The 19,953-nt window shown below is 40.8% G+C and overlaps 1 protein-coding gene across 1 annotated transcript in view; it reads right to left on the bottom strand.

The window, feature by feature from the left end:
• CNTNAP5 (contactin associated protein family member 5) overlaps positions 1 to 19,953 on the bottom strand; it is a gene marked incomplete at its 5' end in the record, with an annotated part of 260,854 nt that overhangs the window by 7,492 nt on the left and 233,409 nt on the right. Inside the window, 2 exons of the mRNA XM_084209565.1 lie at positions 7,455 to 7,539; positions 8,987 to 9,113. Coding sequence (XP_084065691.1) covers positions 7,455 to 7,539; positions 8,987 to 9,113 — 212 coding nt within the window. The remainder of the gene's footprint in view (positions 1 to 7,454; positions 7,540 to 8,986; positions 9,114 to 19,953) is intronic.

The following is a 19,953-nucleotide window of genomic DNA, read 5'->3' as shown; positions in this document are numbered from 1 at the left end:
GGGCACAGCCTCGGAGCTGCAAGATGGGAAGGGAAACAGTAAGGCTTTGCCACTGGAAAACCTGCAATCTTGCAGAAGTTCACATTTGCTCTTTTGAAAGAATGTAGGAATTGACTGCATTCAGATTTTTAATGAGATTTTGGCTGGGATGTTATAAAACAGACAAAGAATTGCTTCCAAGTTCCTGCAAGAAGGTTTATATATACTAAAAGACTGATTTACTGTATTTGCCATCTTTGTTGAATTTATAAAACCCTTTGTAAACATTCCTACCCTCAGCCTTTATTGTTTTCTTAGCTATGACACAAAAGGTGAATTGGTTGCTATCTTTTATAACCAGGCAATCTAACTTGCTCTGTTCAACCCCAACGTGCAAAAAGTAAAGCCTAAAGAAATAAAGTGTTCCTCTCTCATGGTACAGTAGTGTGAAAAGTCTAGGATTCACTACTTTTGCAGGCCTTTTAAAGAATAGCATCAAGGGCCAATTTCATGAGCCTTTTGTCAAAGTAACCTTTGCATGAATGAGAACTCGGAGATTTGTTGTTGAAGGACTTTGAATTTTGGAAAAGGAAAAAAAAAAAGAAATCAAAAGAACAAACCAAAACCAACCCCAGAGTCCTCTGGTAAAAATTCCACATGCACAGATACAGTTTGCTTTATCATAGAGCTTTGGGTGTGTGCCTAATGTCTGTCACTGTTCTCAACAAGAAAGCTGCACAACTTATGAACGACTTGTGCTGCCCTCTGAATTCTTGAGAGGATAATGTAAATCTGTGATTATGACACAGGTAGCTCTATGAAAGGCTTATGAAAGGACACTCTGTCCTTTGGAGGTTTTGCATCACAATAAAATGTTTTTCCAAAAGGTGTTTTCCCTACATGACACAGCGCTCAGTGAGAAAAGCAGCTCGGTGAAGTTCTATGATCTGTGCTGCAGCCAAGGTCATAAGAAACTTCAGTGGCCTTAGTCTGACCTGGCAGTGCTGGGAATCTTTCCACGCATTTCACTGGTCTGGAAAATCACACTGAATTGCTGCTGATGGCTTGGTTTGATCTTCTGACATTTTAGCATTTCATTTCTGTTCCCAGCACTGGAGAATAAGTTATTTTGGCTAATTTCTACATGGAGAATGAGAAGGCAATCTTTTTCAGCTTTTAGTAATTTAACTGCTCATTCTCCACAAATTAAGTTTACCCCTACATTTAGGAAGTAATTTTTAAGCTTTATCTGCTGAATTGTGCATAAGTTAGCCTGGCTTCCTGTTGGGTCCTGTAGCTGATCCCTGGAAGCTGTCTGCAATGTCACAGCTCAGCAAGCTTTATGCTGGTTTTCCATGTATTTACAATGGCTTTCCATGATAACAAAGATTCAGTGTAAAATGTGGTTGTATTTTTTAAATGCTATAGATTGTATCTATATTATAGGTATCAACATAACTTACGTGCTGATTTATTCCTATTCAGAAAATCAGACATCCTGTTCCCCTGTTGTTTAATTATACACCTCTGCCACATACAACACACTTGTTTTAAGATTTTAGATAAAGCAATTTTGAGTCTTCGTATCTCAGTAATGGGAAATTAATTTTCATCAGGAATAGAATTCCACGAGAATTCTCTAGGACCAAGCATCAATCTGCTCAGTAATGAAAGAGCAAATTGACAGAGTAAATGATAACAAGTAGGACAGGTAACTGGAATCAAACACAAATCAAAAGTGTTATTTTTGTGCAGGGAGAGTGGGTAAAATACTTTTTTTCTAAAGGTATCATTGTGTAAAACAGGAACCTAAACATTTCTCAATATATTTTTGTTATTTCCTTATTAACATTGTTTTCATGTCACTCAGAAACCTAAACCTCATTTTGCCAAAGCACTGAACAGGACTGCCAAGATTACTTCTTGGACATTGTCAGCAGAGTTGAAGCCATGACCTTGAGGTAAAAGACACTTGTAGTCTCCACACACTGCCCGTGTCTCAGAAGAGCTGACCACAAGGCACTGTGCAGGTACCTTGAAAAATGTGCTGCTGTGTCCATCAACAATCTCAGTAAACACTGCTGACATTAATCATCCAGTTAGAAAGGGCAGAAAGTGCATCTTGGGTTAGCCTGGAACCCAAAAATATAACTTTGGAATAATCTCATTTCCTGGTGTGAGTCTGCCACAAAGACAGTGGAGTGAAAACTACAGAAGTTTTCCTGGTAACAGCTGAGGTCAACCAGTTTGACTCTTGCTTAATGAAAGGATGAATATGAACAGGGCACAGGCTTCAGACAATCAGTGTCCCTCCCAAGCACTTCTGAAAAAGCAAGGAGCAGTGAGAGCAGAGTAAAGGCACTCCTCACAAGGCTCCCCAGGAATGAACAGAATGCCCAAACCAGCTCAATGAGCCTGGATTTGTTTTGTTGCAATTGAACATTTTGTGCCAAGTGTAACATTTAAGGATTTTTGTTTCATTAGGCTTTGCAGAGATAATTTAAGGCATTCATTTATTACGTTTTCTCAAAGACAGCTTATCATTGAAAATGAGGCACTTGGAGTTGCAATGTGAAATTTGTTAACATGTCATATTTGACATGTGAATCCTAATCTGTCACAACACACCCAGTCCTATGTGATTCTGCATGGGCTGAAAACATAATCTATAAAAAGAAGAAAATATGCAAGAAGATGGAGAGATGATGTACAAAAGCATATATTGATGTACAATATATGCTTGTCCCAGAAGCAGACAGCTAAAATCAACTCAAGCAGCAAGAAATCAGTCTAAAAATAAAATTTCTGGGTAGAAGCAGATGACCTTGGACTCCTATTTAGGCAGCATTGTCATCAAGAAAACAGGTATATTAAGCATGGAGTTATGGTCCTAGGGTAAATGATACTGCTGGGGAAAGAGTTGGAATAGATCTGACCTATCTGGCCTCTTTTTGATAGAGACTTGGTGGCATTAGCTTAGACCTTGGATTGCTTGGACTGCCTGGGGTAGCCAAAAGTTGCTTAATTTAGGTGCTTGCCATCTTAGTCTTTTATCTTATGTAGTAATTTCCATTTTCCTTAATGCTTTACTATGCTACTAGGAGGAAAATCAATGTCTTTAAAGGCACCCTAAAATTCACCTAAGAGATCTTTGTTCACAGTATGGTCTAAGAAATAGGTATTTAGGGCAAAAAGAGTCTGAAGCAAAGAAATGAACTTTGCTGTCACCAGAAGAGTCCAGCCAATATCTCTTGCAGACATTGTTGTATAGTTAAAACTGTAAATTGTGATCTGGTGAGCTTAAAAACAGGAATGTCTTTCCATTAAAAAAAAAAAAATATAGAAGATAAAATGGCCTTAAGCATTTTTAATAGAAACTCTCTAAAAGGAGGTACTTCTTTAAGGCAAATTTTGTATTTCAGAGTTAATGACAATTTACCCCTTGTGATTTAATTATCCCATTATCATCTACCCCTATATAAGATTCTTGGATGAACTGCTCTGTGATCTCTTCAGTGTACAGATTCCATTTTCTCCTCATGAACTTTTAATAAGAAAAGCTATTGTAGAAATCATAAGAATTGTACTGCACCTACATAATGATTTTAATAAAATTACTTTCCAGATAAACTTTCTTTTATGTACACTTTATATCAAAGCTGAATGACTCAGTGGAAACTTGAGTGTGTTTTAGCTCAGGCTTTTAGAGATAAAAAATATCATGTTCCTGTGCTAGAATACACAATCATTTATGCTACCAGTGTGGGAAGGTCTGCTAATTGATCACTTTGAAGACACAAATAAATTAGCTCAACACTAATAGGTTCTGAAGAAACACTTGCAACCTTTTTCTTCAAAATCCTCTTGAATCCTTTCAGTGCTACCCTTTTACTCTGGTATTCCTACACAAATACAATATTAAATTGCTCAGACACAAATACACAAACAATGAAATTCACTTCTCTGCATCAGAGATCATTTTCCCCAGAGACAATAATGGTGAAAAAATTAGACATGTTGGGGCACAGTAAAAAGTTTTCAAGGATTCATTAAAGTAAATCCACAAACAAATAAATTATATTTTTCACTGGGACAGCAGCTTTTTGTAGACAACACCTAAACACATGCAAATGTGTCTCTGAGATCGGAGAATTACAAAATAATTTAAGTTCAAAGACACCTCTGAAGGTCATGCAGTTCAATCCCTTGTTCAAAGTAGAGCCAGCCTCACAGTTAGGTCAGGATGTTCATGTGGTTAAATACAGCAGTATGATCTCTGCAAGGAGCACTTAAAGTAAATGAACTGGGACTCTGGTTAAAATTTCACTGAGGCTTTGCCATAAAGTGTATGACCCACTTGGGGCCTGAATCCAGTCCTCTCTAAAATCCAGGGAAAAACTCCCATTGATACCAATGAGCTTTGGATAGCTCCTTTTGTGTCCTGACTCTATATTTGTGAAGTAAAAATGACAACAAACTACAAGATAATAATATTTTTCTGTTGCTGTTGGGTACAGTGAGGCTGAATTCAACAGACGTCTGTTGGCTACTTGAATGATGCTTCCTTTTACTCCCTTGTCTTCAAAGCCACACTTATATTTAGATTGATCTTTCCAAGGCAGCTATATGGTCCCATTACTGTGTATCTGAAGAGCTCACAGCCTTTAATGCTTTTATCCTCCCAGCACCCCTCTGATACAGTGCTGTTCTATTATCTATGCTTTACTGATAGAGAAGGGAGATAGTAAAGCTCAGACTGGTTCCAGTGGGAATAAAATGCCTGCTTACCTTTATATCTGCACATAAATGGCTTACCCAAGGTCATTCAAGTAGTCTGTGGCAGAGTGAGTGTCCCTATGTTTTGAATTCCAGGTGTAACTCCTCTGCCTAAAACAGAGGGGTTTTTCCCCAGAATTCACAGCTGCAGCTGTGAATAAGGCAGCCATTGGAAAAAACATGGCACGTTTGAAAAGAAGAAAAAAAAATATTAGAGTGTAAGTACCTAAAGAAAGTGTAATGGGGCTAGGGTGGGGAGGGGTAGAAGCAGGGGAAACACTATTATGTAAAAAACTGGTCATTTAATAAAAGTGCACTTTGCAAAAGTTCCAGCTGTGCTGAAATGAATATCATAAGAAAATCTGGTGGAGATGGAGTTTCAAGCTTTCATGATGTGCTGCTGGAAGACCTCTTTGAGATTTCCCAGTCAGTGGAAAATTAATGGTGGAATCAAAAAAGAAGGTGGTATAATCATCTGACTAGGCAGCCAGGATCAGGCTTTTAGAGCAGACAAATGAGCAGGGATGTGACAGGAAAGAAGAGAGACATATTTTCAGAATATTATAGCATGGATATGTAGGGCATGTAGAACAGAGAGTTTTTTATATGGTTCTCTTTGAGTGAACACTTAAATTTCCTAATGATCCTTTAGGTGTGTAACCCCAGTAGCATCCAAAATAAACACTACAGGAAGTTTAGGTCTACTCCAAAGCATCACATGCCTCTGGAAGTTTATGCTTTGCTGAGGGCATGAGCAATGAGAAGGAAAAACTTGGCAGATACTGGTTTAAGTCACCCGTATTCACCTGGTGAGCCATCACTAAAAGAAGCTATAGTCAACATTTTATCCATACAACAGGATAAATAATGATTTAAGATACTTGTGTAAGTTCCACAGTCCCAAAATGACCATGTCTAGCTCTCCTCTTTGCACTTTGGAGAGGAGTTTTGCAGAGAAAGACAGCTTCACAGTGGGAGGAAAGCATGGACTTACTGGAGCGAGTTCAGTGAAGGGCTGCAAAGATGATTTAGGGACCAGAGCACCTCTCCTGTGAAGAGAGGATTGATAGAGCTGAGAGTGTTTATCCTGGAGGGAGAAGACTGAGGAAGGTCTGTGATTTTCTCAGGGCACAAGGACTTGGCATAGCTACAGCTGCGGGATAAAACCTGGAAAATGAAATCCTAATATAGAAGAAACAGTCTGTGGAAATTCACTTAACATATGAAAAAGGAACTGGAATTAGAATTAGGCTGGAATTAAAGTGACTTGCTGGGATGCATTGTGTCATTTCCAGTATGGCAATAGTATTTCACCACCTGGATGGCCAATTTACAGCTTTAGTGTCATTACAGAATATGAACTACTGCTATACTAAAAAAAACCCAATAAACTTTGGGGCAAGACAGAAATAAGAGAAGCATAAAAGTCTATGTTGTTCAGTGGAACTGAATGCCTGACCTTTGGAGATACACTTGGGCTTTTTGGCTTTGCAACAATTTGCACTTGTGAAGTTAATCATATTTTTGTAACTAAATCTAGTTTCTCTCCATAATGCAGAGCTGCACCATGTCAGCTTGCCGGCTCCATTTTTGGAGGTCTTTGTGCTACCTTCCATCTTTCTGCTAAAAAAATCCTTGCTTTATTGATTTGGTGTCTATAGCTCGAGTTCTAGGTAGAGGTCAGGATGAGTAATGTTCCTTTAGATTTTTAGCACTACAGCTAAACATTGACAAAGTTGGAATTTTAGCTTAGCTCTGAATTGGGCTGAAAAATGTCAGGTTCCCAAACCTGCCCACAAAGGCTTGGAAAACAGCTGCATTCTGAAAAAGAAAACCCAACTATATATAACTAAGGGGATAATCAGGTCCTGCTCTTAATCTACCGAATTAAATGTGATGCAGAATGCACTATTGTCACTCTACAGAGTTACACTGCACAAGCAGGCACCAGGGGATGTCCCTAGTGCCTGTCTAGCTGCCAGTCCCACAGGCCTCGTGTGCTAATAATGAAACATATAAAATTGCAATGGTGACTCAGATGTCAGGCTTGATATGGAGTTCAAGCTGAACAAAGGACTGAAATGTCTGTAAAGAAGGTTGCATTTAGAATCTTACTGGGAAAGAACAAGACTCTAATATAAAGGAATATGACATACTTGACAATAAAAAAGAGCAGTTCTATTTTCTAAATTTCAGGCAGGGTTTTCCTGGTCTTGTAATGGCATTCTAGTGTGGAGGAGTAAAGATCAAGGAACATGTACAGAACATGTGGCCTAAGTGCTATATGCAATATTCCTTGCAGAATTCAAGTGGAAAAAGACTGGCAGAGAGGGTGAAGGCTCCATTGTGCTGTTCTTATCATTAGGAAACAGAAATGGCTGGAGAGGAGGAAGCTGCAGTCAGCAAAATGGTATCATTAGGCTAAGATGCTGCCCTGTGCAGCCACACAGGCTGTATGAATCACTTCACTGGAGGGAGCAGTCAGAGCACTTAATATTGCTATCGATGCAAGCAAGTAAAGCTGCCAAAGTTTTGCATTGATGAGATATATAAATAGAGTACTGGAATGCTCAGGCCAACTCTTCCAGCAAAAACCATCCAAACAAACCCCCAATTCCATCAAAAACCCAGCACACAACGCAGACTAATTCCAGCACTGTAACATCTCATGAATCAGGAGTATATTTAGTAGAACCTACCTGTGACCTTGCCCAAGGTGAGTGACTTAATGGCCTTAAAATCAATCTCAGAAAAGTTGTGTTTGAGTTTGAGAACTTGATCAACCTGGAAAAGGTCAATAAGATTACTTCAGTACAACAGCACATGGACACACCTAGATCTCATTGTACTCATTTCAAACTTCTGGGAACGTTCTCAGCTGCCAATCTGTTAATTCTGCCCCCAAGCGTGATTCAGTTTCTAAAGATAGCAAAGTGGATGTGCTTTGATTTTAGCATGAGAAGCTGAAAGGTGTACCAGAATAATCATATAAAGAACTTTGAAGAAACTTCCCCTGCAGAAAAGCTTAAAATGTTTGACCCTGAAATCCCCCTGCTTCCCAAAATCCATGTCTAGTCACTTCAAAATATACTCAAAGGAGGCCACTCTGGAAATGCATTGTGAAGAATTAGTTCTGCACAGAAGAAAACCACAGAGCAGCAGACAATAGAAGACCAGCACTTGAGGAAAACCCTGGCTTTTTAGCATAACCCTTCTTCTTAGATAATGAGGCCTACCCACTGCAGTTGTGTGATGTGTGATTTTACCACCCAGAGATGGAAACTGTAGAGAGAAAAGAAATGCAGTGCTGTGTGTTTCTATCTTTTCATTCTATTCCTTAAGATACAACCTCTCCATAGACTCTGCCACCCCTCCTTGTTAAATGATTTTTGCCCAGATCTAGCCAACCTGTTTAGCAATATGGATGGCTATAATTAGCCTTAGAAGAAAAGCAGAAGGAGCATCAAGATGGTCCTCTTCTCCCTGCTTTGGAAAAACAGGTGATGCAGGGGAACAAGGCAGAGGAGGGGTCTTGTCCCTCATGAGGTTGTAACACTCAGGATGGCTTGCTTCTAGTTTCTAGGACGGGGCACTGCCATGTACATGGTGACTGCACCCTGCATTCCCTCAGCCTTTCCTTTTCTGGGAGAGGATAAGGCAGCTGGAGTCACATTCTCCCTTGGGAAACACACCCTAACTGAAATTAAATTCCTCAGTTTTTTTCTCCCTTTTGCAGCTGTTCCATGATCCGTACTGTGTGTTTCAATGGAGACTACAGATCACACAGACATTCCTAAGCCCCAGAACCCCTCCAGTGGTCCAGATAAGCTTCTGGCCAAAGGTGTTTCCTAATTCACAGTTTGTCAGAAGCAAGGGAAGACCTTTCAATGGAAAACACCACTGTTGGGCACTTTTTGAGGGTCCAGGTGGAGCTCTGCTTGAAGCTACAAGGCTGTTCTGCTGCTGAATCAGTGGGAAACATTCACCTCCTTCCAGTGATCAGAGTCTGATTCCCAGGATTCATAAATCTTGGGATGGAAGGGACCTTAAAGCCATCTCATTCCAGCCCTCTGGCTGTGCACAAGGACAACACCCACTGACAGACCAGGGTGCTCAGAGCAACCTGGCCTTGAGCACTTCCAGAGATGGGAATCCACAACTTCCCTGGGCAACCTGTGCCAGTGTCTGTGGCCTGAAGTGTTAATTAATACCCAGCATGAGCCTGGCATACCTGAATGACGAGCTCTCTGCCTTCCCTGTTAATCTTCACACGGTGCAGCTCTCGGTTGGCAAAATTTCCAGAGTCAATGGTGAAAATGAGGAGCCCATCTTTACTCAGCTTGTATCGGACCTGTAAACTTCCTTAAAAGCAGAGAAAAATTGTACATATAAAACCTGTGTCAGTAATGTGATATCACTCAATAACTTTGCACAACAAATAACTAATTTTCTTTTTATTGCTATGGAGTAACAAGGTTAATAAGTCAAGAAGAAGGTGGAAAGAGTTCAAGCTGTAATGAAAAGTGTGAAGAAAATAATGCACTGGAGAAGCTTCCCTTCCTACTGGGTTAACAAACTGCTATGGAAACACATAACTAATGAGTAACTAAGTATATCAAAGGCGAGTGTGTCTGTCTGCAGGTCAGACACTGAGCACTGCCACAGCTGATCTACATCATCCTGCGAGGGATCACTTCCAGCAGAGGGCATGCAGGGCTTGCACTGCTCTGCTCAGCTAATAATGCTGGGGTTTTATCATTTCTTTTCTTCCAGATGTAACAGACAACACAGAAGACAGTGACAACTGCAAGAATTATACCTTAATTCCAAACAGTTAAAGGCCTGTACTTACATTATCATTTGTATGAAATAAAGAAGTTCCTTTACTTCTAACATATTTGAAGGAATTAATGTAATTCATATAAAAAGGAATGACAAACATCCCATTCAATCCTGCTATCAAAAAAAAGCATTGTGACTTCTGATAAATCACAGTACTGTAACAAATCAAAATGCACAAGGAAATGAGGGATCCAGTATGAATTTTAATCCTTCAACAAATGACTACAGGAAATGTGTATAGATGATAGATATAGACAGATATAGATGATAAAGATATATACACACATGGAGCAACATATGGCATAACCTAAGAGAAAAAGGATCTTTTCTGGTAAAATCCTTTCAAGCATACTTTTCTGGGAATTAAGTAGTAGAGAAAAAAAAAATCTGAAGTTTCTGAACTCTTTTTATGCATCAGCAACCAAAATTCATGGAACTGTAGTACCGTAGAGTTCTGAAGCTTTTCTGGTGCTATTTTAATCTGTTTCCTAAGAGAAAATAGATGCTGACAGCACCCCAACCCTGAGAAATGGTCCTGCATTTATTCCCTGTTCTGAAAATTGTCAGGAAGTTTTCCACCTCTACACACCTCACAGTGAAGTTGGTAGTCATTCAAGATGGAATCCCTAGTCAAGTTAAGATCATTCCCCCTCCTTTTCCCTTGCCAGGATGTTTTCCTCCTAAGAGCTGTATTTAAAAAAAAAAGTTTTACAGAATTCAGTCTGTCCCAGATGAGCACTGACACTCTCTGGGATTTCTAGGATAGAAAAAAAGCTTTCAAAATCAAGAGGGAAAATGAGAATGAACTACTAGGATGAAGGCTTTTGAGCTGATGGAGAAGTCTGCCGGACCAAGAGAAATTTTGTAGGGAAAATGAAAAAAAAAAAGCTAAGAAAAGCATTAAAATTCTCACACATAGCTATGGACATTAGAGGGGAATTTGTGAAGACATCAAGGTCAGTAAAAGCTAATAAATTATTCAGTGTGATATTATAGGTCCCAATTCAGCTGCCCCAAGTCCTAGTGAGCAGTTCCCAGCCCTCGTTGCACAGTGAGGGCGAGGAGGGGCTGTCTATCACCATCACTGTCACACTCAAAGGTCCAGACTAAATCACCATCACATTATCTGGCACTGAGTGGAGGATGCATCGACAGGGATTAGCAGTGTAAACATCTTAGAAACACTTCAGAAATACGTGAGAAAAGAAGCCCAAGTGCAAGGAAGTTCTTCAGATCTGCTCTGGGCAGGGGGTGAGCTGATAGAAAGCAGAAAGGTTGAGTGACCTTGCATACCACATCCATGATGACCACACAGAGTAAGCTGGGACTAAAATATGGTAGTCTAACAGAGTGGTCCCAACTGAAAATGATGTCTCAGCAGAAGCTCTTTATAGGCTGCCTCTTTCCTGGAGCCTTTGAAAGATATGTAAAGCAGAAAATGGAACAGGGCCTGGGTGTGGTCTGTGACCTTAAGTTTGTAAATGGAAAAAAAACTTCTCTGCTCTTTTTGAAGGCTATGAACACAGATGTGCATAAAATTATAATTATGTACGCAGGTGTATGCAGGTGATCAACAACAACAACCAGCACATCTGTGTACAAAGGGAGCCAGCATGACATGCAGTCTATCCAGGCTCTCAGCTGCAGCAAACGGGGATTTACCCATTGACTTTGTCACAGAAGCAGTGATTTTAAGCCAGAAACCATCTGTTCCATTTTTTGGGAGACAATGGAGGAGGCTCTTGGCATCCATTGAGAACAGATCTTACTTTCTAAAGTGGTACAATTTCACATGAAATCATGTAAAGAGATCAGTGAATGGAATTTTATTTGTCAAATTGCTTTGAGTTCCAGTGGCAACTCTTTTTATGGACAGCTGCTCTTCAAAACTATTGAATTCAAGTTGGCATTTTGCCTGGGGTCAAATATGTATCAATATAAACCAGAAGTACATGACCTTATCTACCGTGGTGCTTTTGAATTTTCACCATTGTAGATGAGAGCTAATTCTGCCTTGCATTCAATACTAAAACTTCTGTGTTCAGATTACAGAATAATCTTCCTGGCAGATTAAATTGCCATTTTATTACTTGACAAGCAAAATAAATGGATTGTTAATTAGGATTATTATTAAGAATTTTATTTTGTCCTCTGAATTTTGATTATCTGGTCCACTGACTTTCTCCATCACATCAGCCCAGTGTCAGAAACTGCAAATGGAAATCAGTGTATAAACCAGCTCTGTTCTCCCTATTTTGCATCATTTTTGCCTCACAACAGGAGTTCACACTAATCATGAGCAGTGTAATTTCTGTCAGTCTTGTTGTAGTCATGCCTGTCATCCTCTTTTCAGCTCTCCATGTCTGAGCATGCACACCTGGAGCGGCATAATTCTCAAGCAATGCAGAACCAGTTGCCTTCCTTCTCTAATGTACATTGAATTGCTGGAGCAATTGTTAAGTCAATAAGTAAGAGAGAGAAAGGAAAGGGAAGATATCATTCTTTTGGCCTTGGGCTGGAAAATTTTAGTGGGCTCATTACCCCAGCAGTATTAGGTAAGAGTAGATTCACACACGATTATTGTAGTTATCCATCCCCTTCAGCTTTGAACTCTGCCCCTAGAGCAGCCTGAGAGGGGGGCAGGCTTAGCTCAGCCACAGAGCTGCTGAGCACAGCAGGGCTTCTTTTCAGCACTTCTGAGGAGATGATTCCACGTGGGCTGCCATGCTGCTGGGATGAGACCACTGCCAGTGGCAAAGCCGGCTCGCTGCACATCGCTGTGGTCCTCAGTCTGCAGCCTGCCACACTAAACCCACGGTTGTGGGGCTGAATGACACCCCCCTGAAGATATCAAACAGGTAACAGCCATGGTAACAGGATTCCTGGGGGTTCCCTTGTGCAGAGGGAAGTCCTGGGAAACAGAGACCAAAGGGCATGATTTATGCCATCCCATGCTGGTGACAAAGTCTGAGGTGGCTTTTCTGAAACAAAACCCTCCCAGGACACTCTTTCAATGGTGATGGAGGCCAGCACTTGCACTTGCTAGAACACTAATGATCAGTGCCAGCATAACCAACCTGCAGGCAGCTACAGCAACAGCATGGTGCCTTCAATCTGCTTCTTTTTTTCTGAGGATGAGCTGCTGTAGCAGCTCTTATGTCTAGTGGTAATAAGGATACAAAACTGGTTAGAGATTTCAAAGTGTTCAGTCTGAAGAACAAAAAAAAAAAAAAAAAATATTCCCAGACTGCACAGTGTGAAGAAATAGTGCGGCCATGGTGTTACATATTCTACATCCCAAAGCTGTGCTGATTGAACATGTCAACAGGAGAGCTGCCTTTCTTCTCTCTGTGTCTACAGCAGCATCTGAGTGGAATGTCAGAAATAATCTGTTGGCTTTGTGGCCTATGCCCACCAACTTTACATTCGTTCAGGACTGCCAAAGCTTGTGTTGAAAATCAAACAGTAATTTTTAAACCATCACCCAGAAAAGGGAAAATGTTACACAGAATGATGCAGCTCAGGAAAAGACTCCCTTGTTTGAAAGACCTCAGCCAGTGCTAGGCATTTGGCAACAAAATTAAAGCAGCTTTGCAAAAAAGAGGAGTTGATTATCAGGAATTTGGTCTGTAAATCCATCATTCTTAAGTCCAATTCTTGTCACACATGTCACCAGGACTACAGGCATTTCATCTTGAAGGACCAAACAGCAAGGAAGGGAATGGCATCTGTGTGAGTCTGAGACTTCTCTGCAGGACCTTTATTTATGGAAACTGGTTTTAAATGAACCCAAATTGAACCCAACGACTCTCACCAACTTCAACAGCACTTTTTAATGACTTAAACTGGCTGGAGCAGCTGGTGAGACATCTTGCTCTGCTCAGAGAAGCTGAGGTTAATTCAGGGAGCACATGTGGGTGGCACATGTAAAATGTACAGATTTATCACCATCGTGTAACCTCAGTTACACACTTAAACCAAGGCAGCTGACAACTCTGATTTGGGGTAAATGTGTATGTATGAAATAGTGAAACACTGCACTATATAAAAGGGCATTGGACAACCCCTGCATGTCTTGCTGCCTCAGAGTCACCCAGGAAAGTGTTTAGGAGCAACAAAACTTCTTACAGCTGTCTCAAATTGGCAGTCACCCTTGTTGGACTGCTAGACTTTAACTACACCACCACATGTATTCTCCAGACTCACCCAAGCTGTAGCTGAAAGAGAAAATAATTAAGGAAAGCATAAATTAAACGAAGGGTGGAATATATTAGTGAAGCTACTGATGCTGCAATTATGAAAAAAAAAATTTAAAAAAATTAAAATATTGGCTCAAAAGCCATTTGCACCTCATGAGGTATAAATGTTTGTTCACTCCTGATTGCAGAACAACACATAACACTTTTCAGTCATCTCTACCACAAAATATATCTCTGGGAACTTGCACAGCTTCAGTGTGGCAGTGTCCCTCTTCATAGCCCAGATATTTAAAAATGAACCACTGTTTTCTCAGTTAGGAGCAGCTGGCTTAGAAACATGCTCCTTAATTAGCAGCTTCTCCCCAGAGATATTTACTCAGTAAATTGACTCTCCATTGGAAGTGCTGCTGGTGATTTTAAGAACAGAGCCCATCTCTTCAGTGTCCAGTGGCATTTAACTAAGAAAGCACTTGCATTTATTTAGGAGGTAGCTCTTGCTATTTGTTTGGCATGGAAAAAACAAAGAAAAAAACTGTTGAACATGTTTGCTGATATCACTACTCAGCTATTACACTTGCTTAGACATCACTGTTTCATAGGGTTTAAAAGAAAAATCCACCACTCAATCTTTTGCAGACTCTATCTGTAATTAAAAAACAAAAAATTTGAATGTCTCTCACTAAAAGCTTGAGACATTCAGGAATCAAGGATCATATTCAGGCCATTCTCTATTTAAGAAAAAAAAAAAGAAAGAAAAACAACACTTGCTCTTCACATTGCATTTCTTCAACTTAGAAAAAAACACCCACAGCAAAAGGAGCCTATCGAGAGGCCCATGACCTCAGTTCACTCTACAATCCTGCTAGACAGCTGGACCCAGATTGAGATTGTCACTTAAACATCAATAAATGTAGCTGGTTCCCTTACGTGACTGAGAAATGTGTTTAACCTTCACGGACATCTCATTCCCACCAGCTGCCAGTTGGCTGAACACAGACTGACCAGCAATTAACAAGGAATGGGCAGATGCTTCTTGTTTCAAAGGTAGAAAATATAGAAAAATCTAAAAAATTACCCAGAGGACCACAGGCAGAGAGCTCATGATGCACACACTGAGGGGCTAAACACAGAGCTTACTGCAGGGAATTCAAGGGGAGCTCTTATCTGAACAAAGCAGCTCATGTACATGGTGATGTGGCTGGGTCTAAAATGGGAATAGAGCTAACCCATGGAGGTGGGAAAATAACAAACACTGTCCCTCCAGTTCAGCTCATGGGTAAGCATACACAGTGGTGCTTTTATGTACCCTGGAGGCAATAGACAGAGTGCTGCCACAGTTTGGGATCTACCAGCTCGATGGCTGCTGACAAACATCTTCCTTCTTTATGCCACAGTTTATCCACTGGTAAAATACATGAATGTTCATCTGTTGGAAGATGACATGAAACCTCCAAGGCAGGAGCAATTTAAAAAAATCCTCTATTAGCCATTATCATTATCTCTACATTCCCAGGTGTTTCTTTTTGGTGAAGGAAGTGTTTACCGTTTCTTTTACAAAGTGATGCAACATTAACTATCTTTTTTTCCCTGAAGGTGATTGCATATTAAGATGAAGAAGAGAACTGATGGTTGCAGTTAAATCTCTCTGAAAGCATCCGCTTTTTGATGGTAAGGTTTATTCTCTTTGAAATTTTAAAACACTTTTACTTTAAGACCCTTCATTAACAAAGGCTATCACAGAATCATAGAATGGTTTAGGTTGGAAAGGACCTAAAGATCACCTAGTTCCAACTTCCCAGCCATAGAGAGGGACATGGGAAGTGACACCTTTCATTAGACCAGGCTGCTCAAAGTCATATCCAACCTGCTCCTGTACACTTGCAGGGATGGGCATCCAAAAATTCCCTGGGAAATCCAATCCATGGCCTCAGCAGCCTCACAGTGAATTTCTTCCTAACATCAAATCTGAACACACCCTCTTTCAGTTTGAAGCCATGCTCTCCTTGCCCCATCGCTCCATACCCTCTCCAGCTTTCTTGCAGCCCCTCTCTCAGTACTGGAAGGGCTCCACCTCTCCTCAGAGCCTTCGCCTCTCCAGGCTGAGCCCCAACTCTCTCAGCCTGTCTTCACAGGAAAGGTGCTTAGCCATCTGACCATTTCTGTAGCCCTCCTCTGGACTTGCTCCCACAGGACCATGTCCTTCTTATGCTGGGACTCCAGAGCTGTTTGAGTGCTCCAGGTGTGATCTCACTACAGTGGAGTAGAGGGGGAGAATCCCCTCCCTCGACTTGCTGGCCACGCTGCTTTGGATGCAGGGACCATGCAGGGTCTGCTTGGCTTTCTAGCTTGTGAGATCATGCTGCCAGGCCATGTTGAGCTCCTCATTTACCAAAGCTCCCAAGTGTTTTTCCCCAGGGCTGGCCACAACCCAGCCTATACGTGCATTTGGGATTGCCCAGTCATGTTCAGGACTTGCATTTCGCCTCGTTGAACTTCATGATGTGCATCTCTGTCATACTTTTGGACCTGACACTCATTTCTCTGCTCAAATCTCCCTTTCTGTCCTTAAACACACACTGGATGCTAATTGTCTCACACTCAGACATTCAGAAGGCTCCATGGTTTACTCACCTTTGTATGAAGAAGAATCTTGCCAGGCTTCCATATCCCTCTATACATTTTACTTAAGACTTGCAGAGCAGCCAGGATGGCAGGATGAGTTTTTATTCTTTACCCAGTGATTGGAATACAAAGTATCATCCCATGAATTTTATTCCAAAAGTTCAACCTTGCTTTGTAAATTATGCAACATCATTAATGCTGTGTGAACAGCTCTTGGGAAAAAAAAAACAGACCTGTTGTTGTGATACCCAGAGAAAGTCATCCCAGCCTGTCCTCACAGTGATTCTGGCTCACAGTTTCTTTTTTTCCTAATATCTTTTAACCATTCTTCTTTCCATTTTGGCAGTACAGATGCCTGTTCAAGCAAGGACTCGTGTCATGCCGACCTAACAAATAGCCATTATGTTCAGCAATGAGAACACAGAAAAAAGATGATATGAACAGGAAAAAAAGAAGCAATTCGAGCACTGCATGATGCCTGAGCAGAAGAGCGAGCAATAATCTTTTAGACAAAACTACTGAAAAGTAATCATATGCTTCTTCTAAAATGTCCTTTTCATTCTTAACTCATAATACAGGCAGCACAGAACTTTGTGGATTAATGGCTTTCTGAGGTTAATGGTGCCTGTTTGTGTTGAGCTCTAGAGGAACTGCCTGGCTGATCAGGAATCTCTGGGAAATTTTCTGCTCCTCCGACCAGCAAGTCGATCCAAGGATTGCCTATTTCATGGGCTATGCCAGTGTCTATGAATGGAGATGTTGGATCCTGTAGTGAGTGACCTCCTGATTATAGCAAAAACTAGCTGCAACCACTGGGATACAAAGAACTGACTCAAGTTCTTAAGTCATCTAACAGGAAAAATTAGAGGAAGAATGAATAATTTACCTAGTAAAAGTCCTTTTGCAAGAACCATATAATGGTAACATTGTAATGACTTTTCTCTAGTAAAATATATGGTTACACATATTAACTTCCAGTAATCTCCCTTCAAATGCATACCTTTGTGGTTTCTCACAAAACCGTGGAATGGCTGAGGTTGTAAGGGATCTCTGGAGGACATAATGTCCATCCCTGTCCCACTAAAAGGAGTCTCCAAGGGCAGGTCAGCTCTCCAGGGCCATGTCCAGATAGCTTTTGAATACCCCTAAGGACGGAGGCTGCACAATTCTCTAGGCATGATGAGCCACTACTCAGTCACTCTCACGCTCAAAGTCTCATGTTTTGGTTTGTGCATTTTGAGTGGCCTTGCAATGACATCTTCCAGTTCTCTCAGCACTTGTGGGTGCACCCACCAGGGCCCATGGATTGATGTGTGCCCAGTTTGCTTAATGCCCATTCCCATATCTGATCCTCTTTTACCAAGTGTACTCTACCTTGCTCTAGACTTTTGCCCAGCAGTTCCTGAAGGCCACTCTCACTTGTAAAAACTAGGATATAAACACCCAATTCCACCAAGAAAGGCAAGAAGGAAGGAATCACCTTTTCATGATACAGACAGGATAACTCATATGCTGATACTATATGGATGCTATATGGAAAAATTAACATGTTAATAGGGATAGCACATACATGCCAGAGAAGATTTGTTTGGACTCAGATTCAGTCTTCCAAGTATTGGGCTGCCTGTTGTGTACAAACAGCTACACTGCTCCAAGGCAGCACTTGAATCAATAGTTCTGCTGGACTACAGTGCTCAGTACACAGCTCAGTCTGACCACAATACAGATAATCTTAAATTAAGAGAAACTGAAAATCAACACCTATCCATTTTCAAGGCTAAAGCTTTCAATAAAAGGAGTTCTGCAATACCCTTCTTTCAGAAATACTGAAGAGCATATATATATAGATATACATGCACATATACCTACAGATAATATGGAACATCTATTCAGACAGGACCGTCTACCCTTCCTCTCATTCCTTTCAAGACAGTTCCAGGGAAATCCAACAATAAAAATGACTTATCAGCTGGAAAATATGAACTAGGAACTCAAGTCATCTGGGAGATAAACACCTCCTATGAGCAAATGGGAACACAGCTTTCCTTTCCAGGTGGTTATCTGCAGCCAGTGGTCTGGAGTTTTAGGCCAGACAACAGTAAGTTCAAAGTCATTCTGTGCATAGCTAGAGCACAGATCAATTATTCAGCCTGTTCAACCTTTTCTATGTAATCTAATTACAGTTCCCTTGTTTTCCCTTGTGGGTCTCCAGAACATCTATTGGCCCTCCAGTATGGCAAAATAATCTTCATGAGTACAAACATGTCCATGAATTCAGCTAATGAGACAGATCTTTCAGTTCTCTCCTCTTGGAAAGCAGAGACAGAGATCTGCCAGAGTCCTTGGCTGAATTTTATGGCAGCTTCTTCTTTCAAGTTAGTTTTGCACACTTAGAAATTTTAAGTGCCATATGCTGACACAAACATAAGACAGAATTGGGCTTGGGTGCCAAGTCTACCTCTTTTCTCAAAGACTTTTTAGTACTGGATTTGAAGTGAAAACTCTAATCAGCACTCCTATTTTCTGTGAAATGCTCTTACCAACAAGGAAACATCTAAGTGACCAGAGTGATTTCTAACAACAGAAGTCTCTCTCTTTAGATAAATAAGCTGATAGATCTCCTGTCGCCCCAACCCTGCCTACTCATGGTACCAAAGCCAGCTTCCCATTTAAGGCAACTGGGGAAAATTTCTGTTATATTCATCATCACTGATCAAACTGTCTCTGATCCCTCACTCAGTAAATAACAGGGGCCAACTGCAACAGTTGCTTGCAATTATATTTAGAAGACACACGTGCTATCTGCCACATAATGGCTGTGAACCAGAGCTAGACTGGGAACAATCCTCAGTCCCTCACAGTTACTTGTCTCCTCCACAAAGCTGTCTCCCACACTTCCCAACAGGACTTTCTTTCCTGCTCCTGATCTGTTAAAAGTAGCTATATCTGAGCCTCGTCACCATTTCCCACTTCAGTCACATAAACTGTGCAGGTTGTTCAATGCCTGCTGCAAGTCTGTGAGGCACAAGGTTTTCTCAGAAGAGAAGACAACTGCACAAACAAGGGAGTAGTTGAGAGGGTATTTCTGAAGCAGTTAGTCAATGTTCCAAAACTAAGACAGGAAGGAAAGTAAGTAAGGAAAAGGAAACAGAAGAATCACCCTCTGAAATCCACCCAAGTCCTATTTCCCATTTTAGTTTTGACCCATTGAACTTCAGAATGTACAGTGTGAACAGGATCAAAAGATTCCTTGCCTCAAAGACTGAACTGGATTTTTTGCATTTCTTTTCCACTGAGTGAGAAAAGCTTTGCTTGTTGGAGATGCAGTTCAACATACTTGAAGGCAAAAACAATAAGGAGAATTTACGTGCTTTCATTAGAAAAGATGTTTCTGGCTCAGACACAGGAGGAGATTATAGAAGATTAGGAGTTTGTAAGAAAAAATGAATCAGTAGCTTCTCACTGACAATATTTGTTTCTTTTCTTTTTTAGAGTATTAACTCATCTTACCTCCGTTACACATTGTGATTTCTTT

This window comes from Fringilla coelebs, assembly GCF_963513975.1.
Source record: "Fringilla coelebs genome assembly, chromosome: 7".
Classification (NCBI taxonomy): domain Eukaryota; kingdom Metazoa; phylum Chordata; class Aves; order Passeriformes; family Fringillidae; genus Fringilla; species Fringilla coelebs.
The sequence above is the reverse complement of the archived record's forward strand: the minus strand, read 5'-3'. Positions and strand labels throughout refer to the sequence as shown.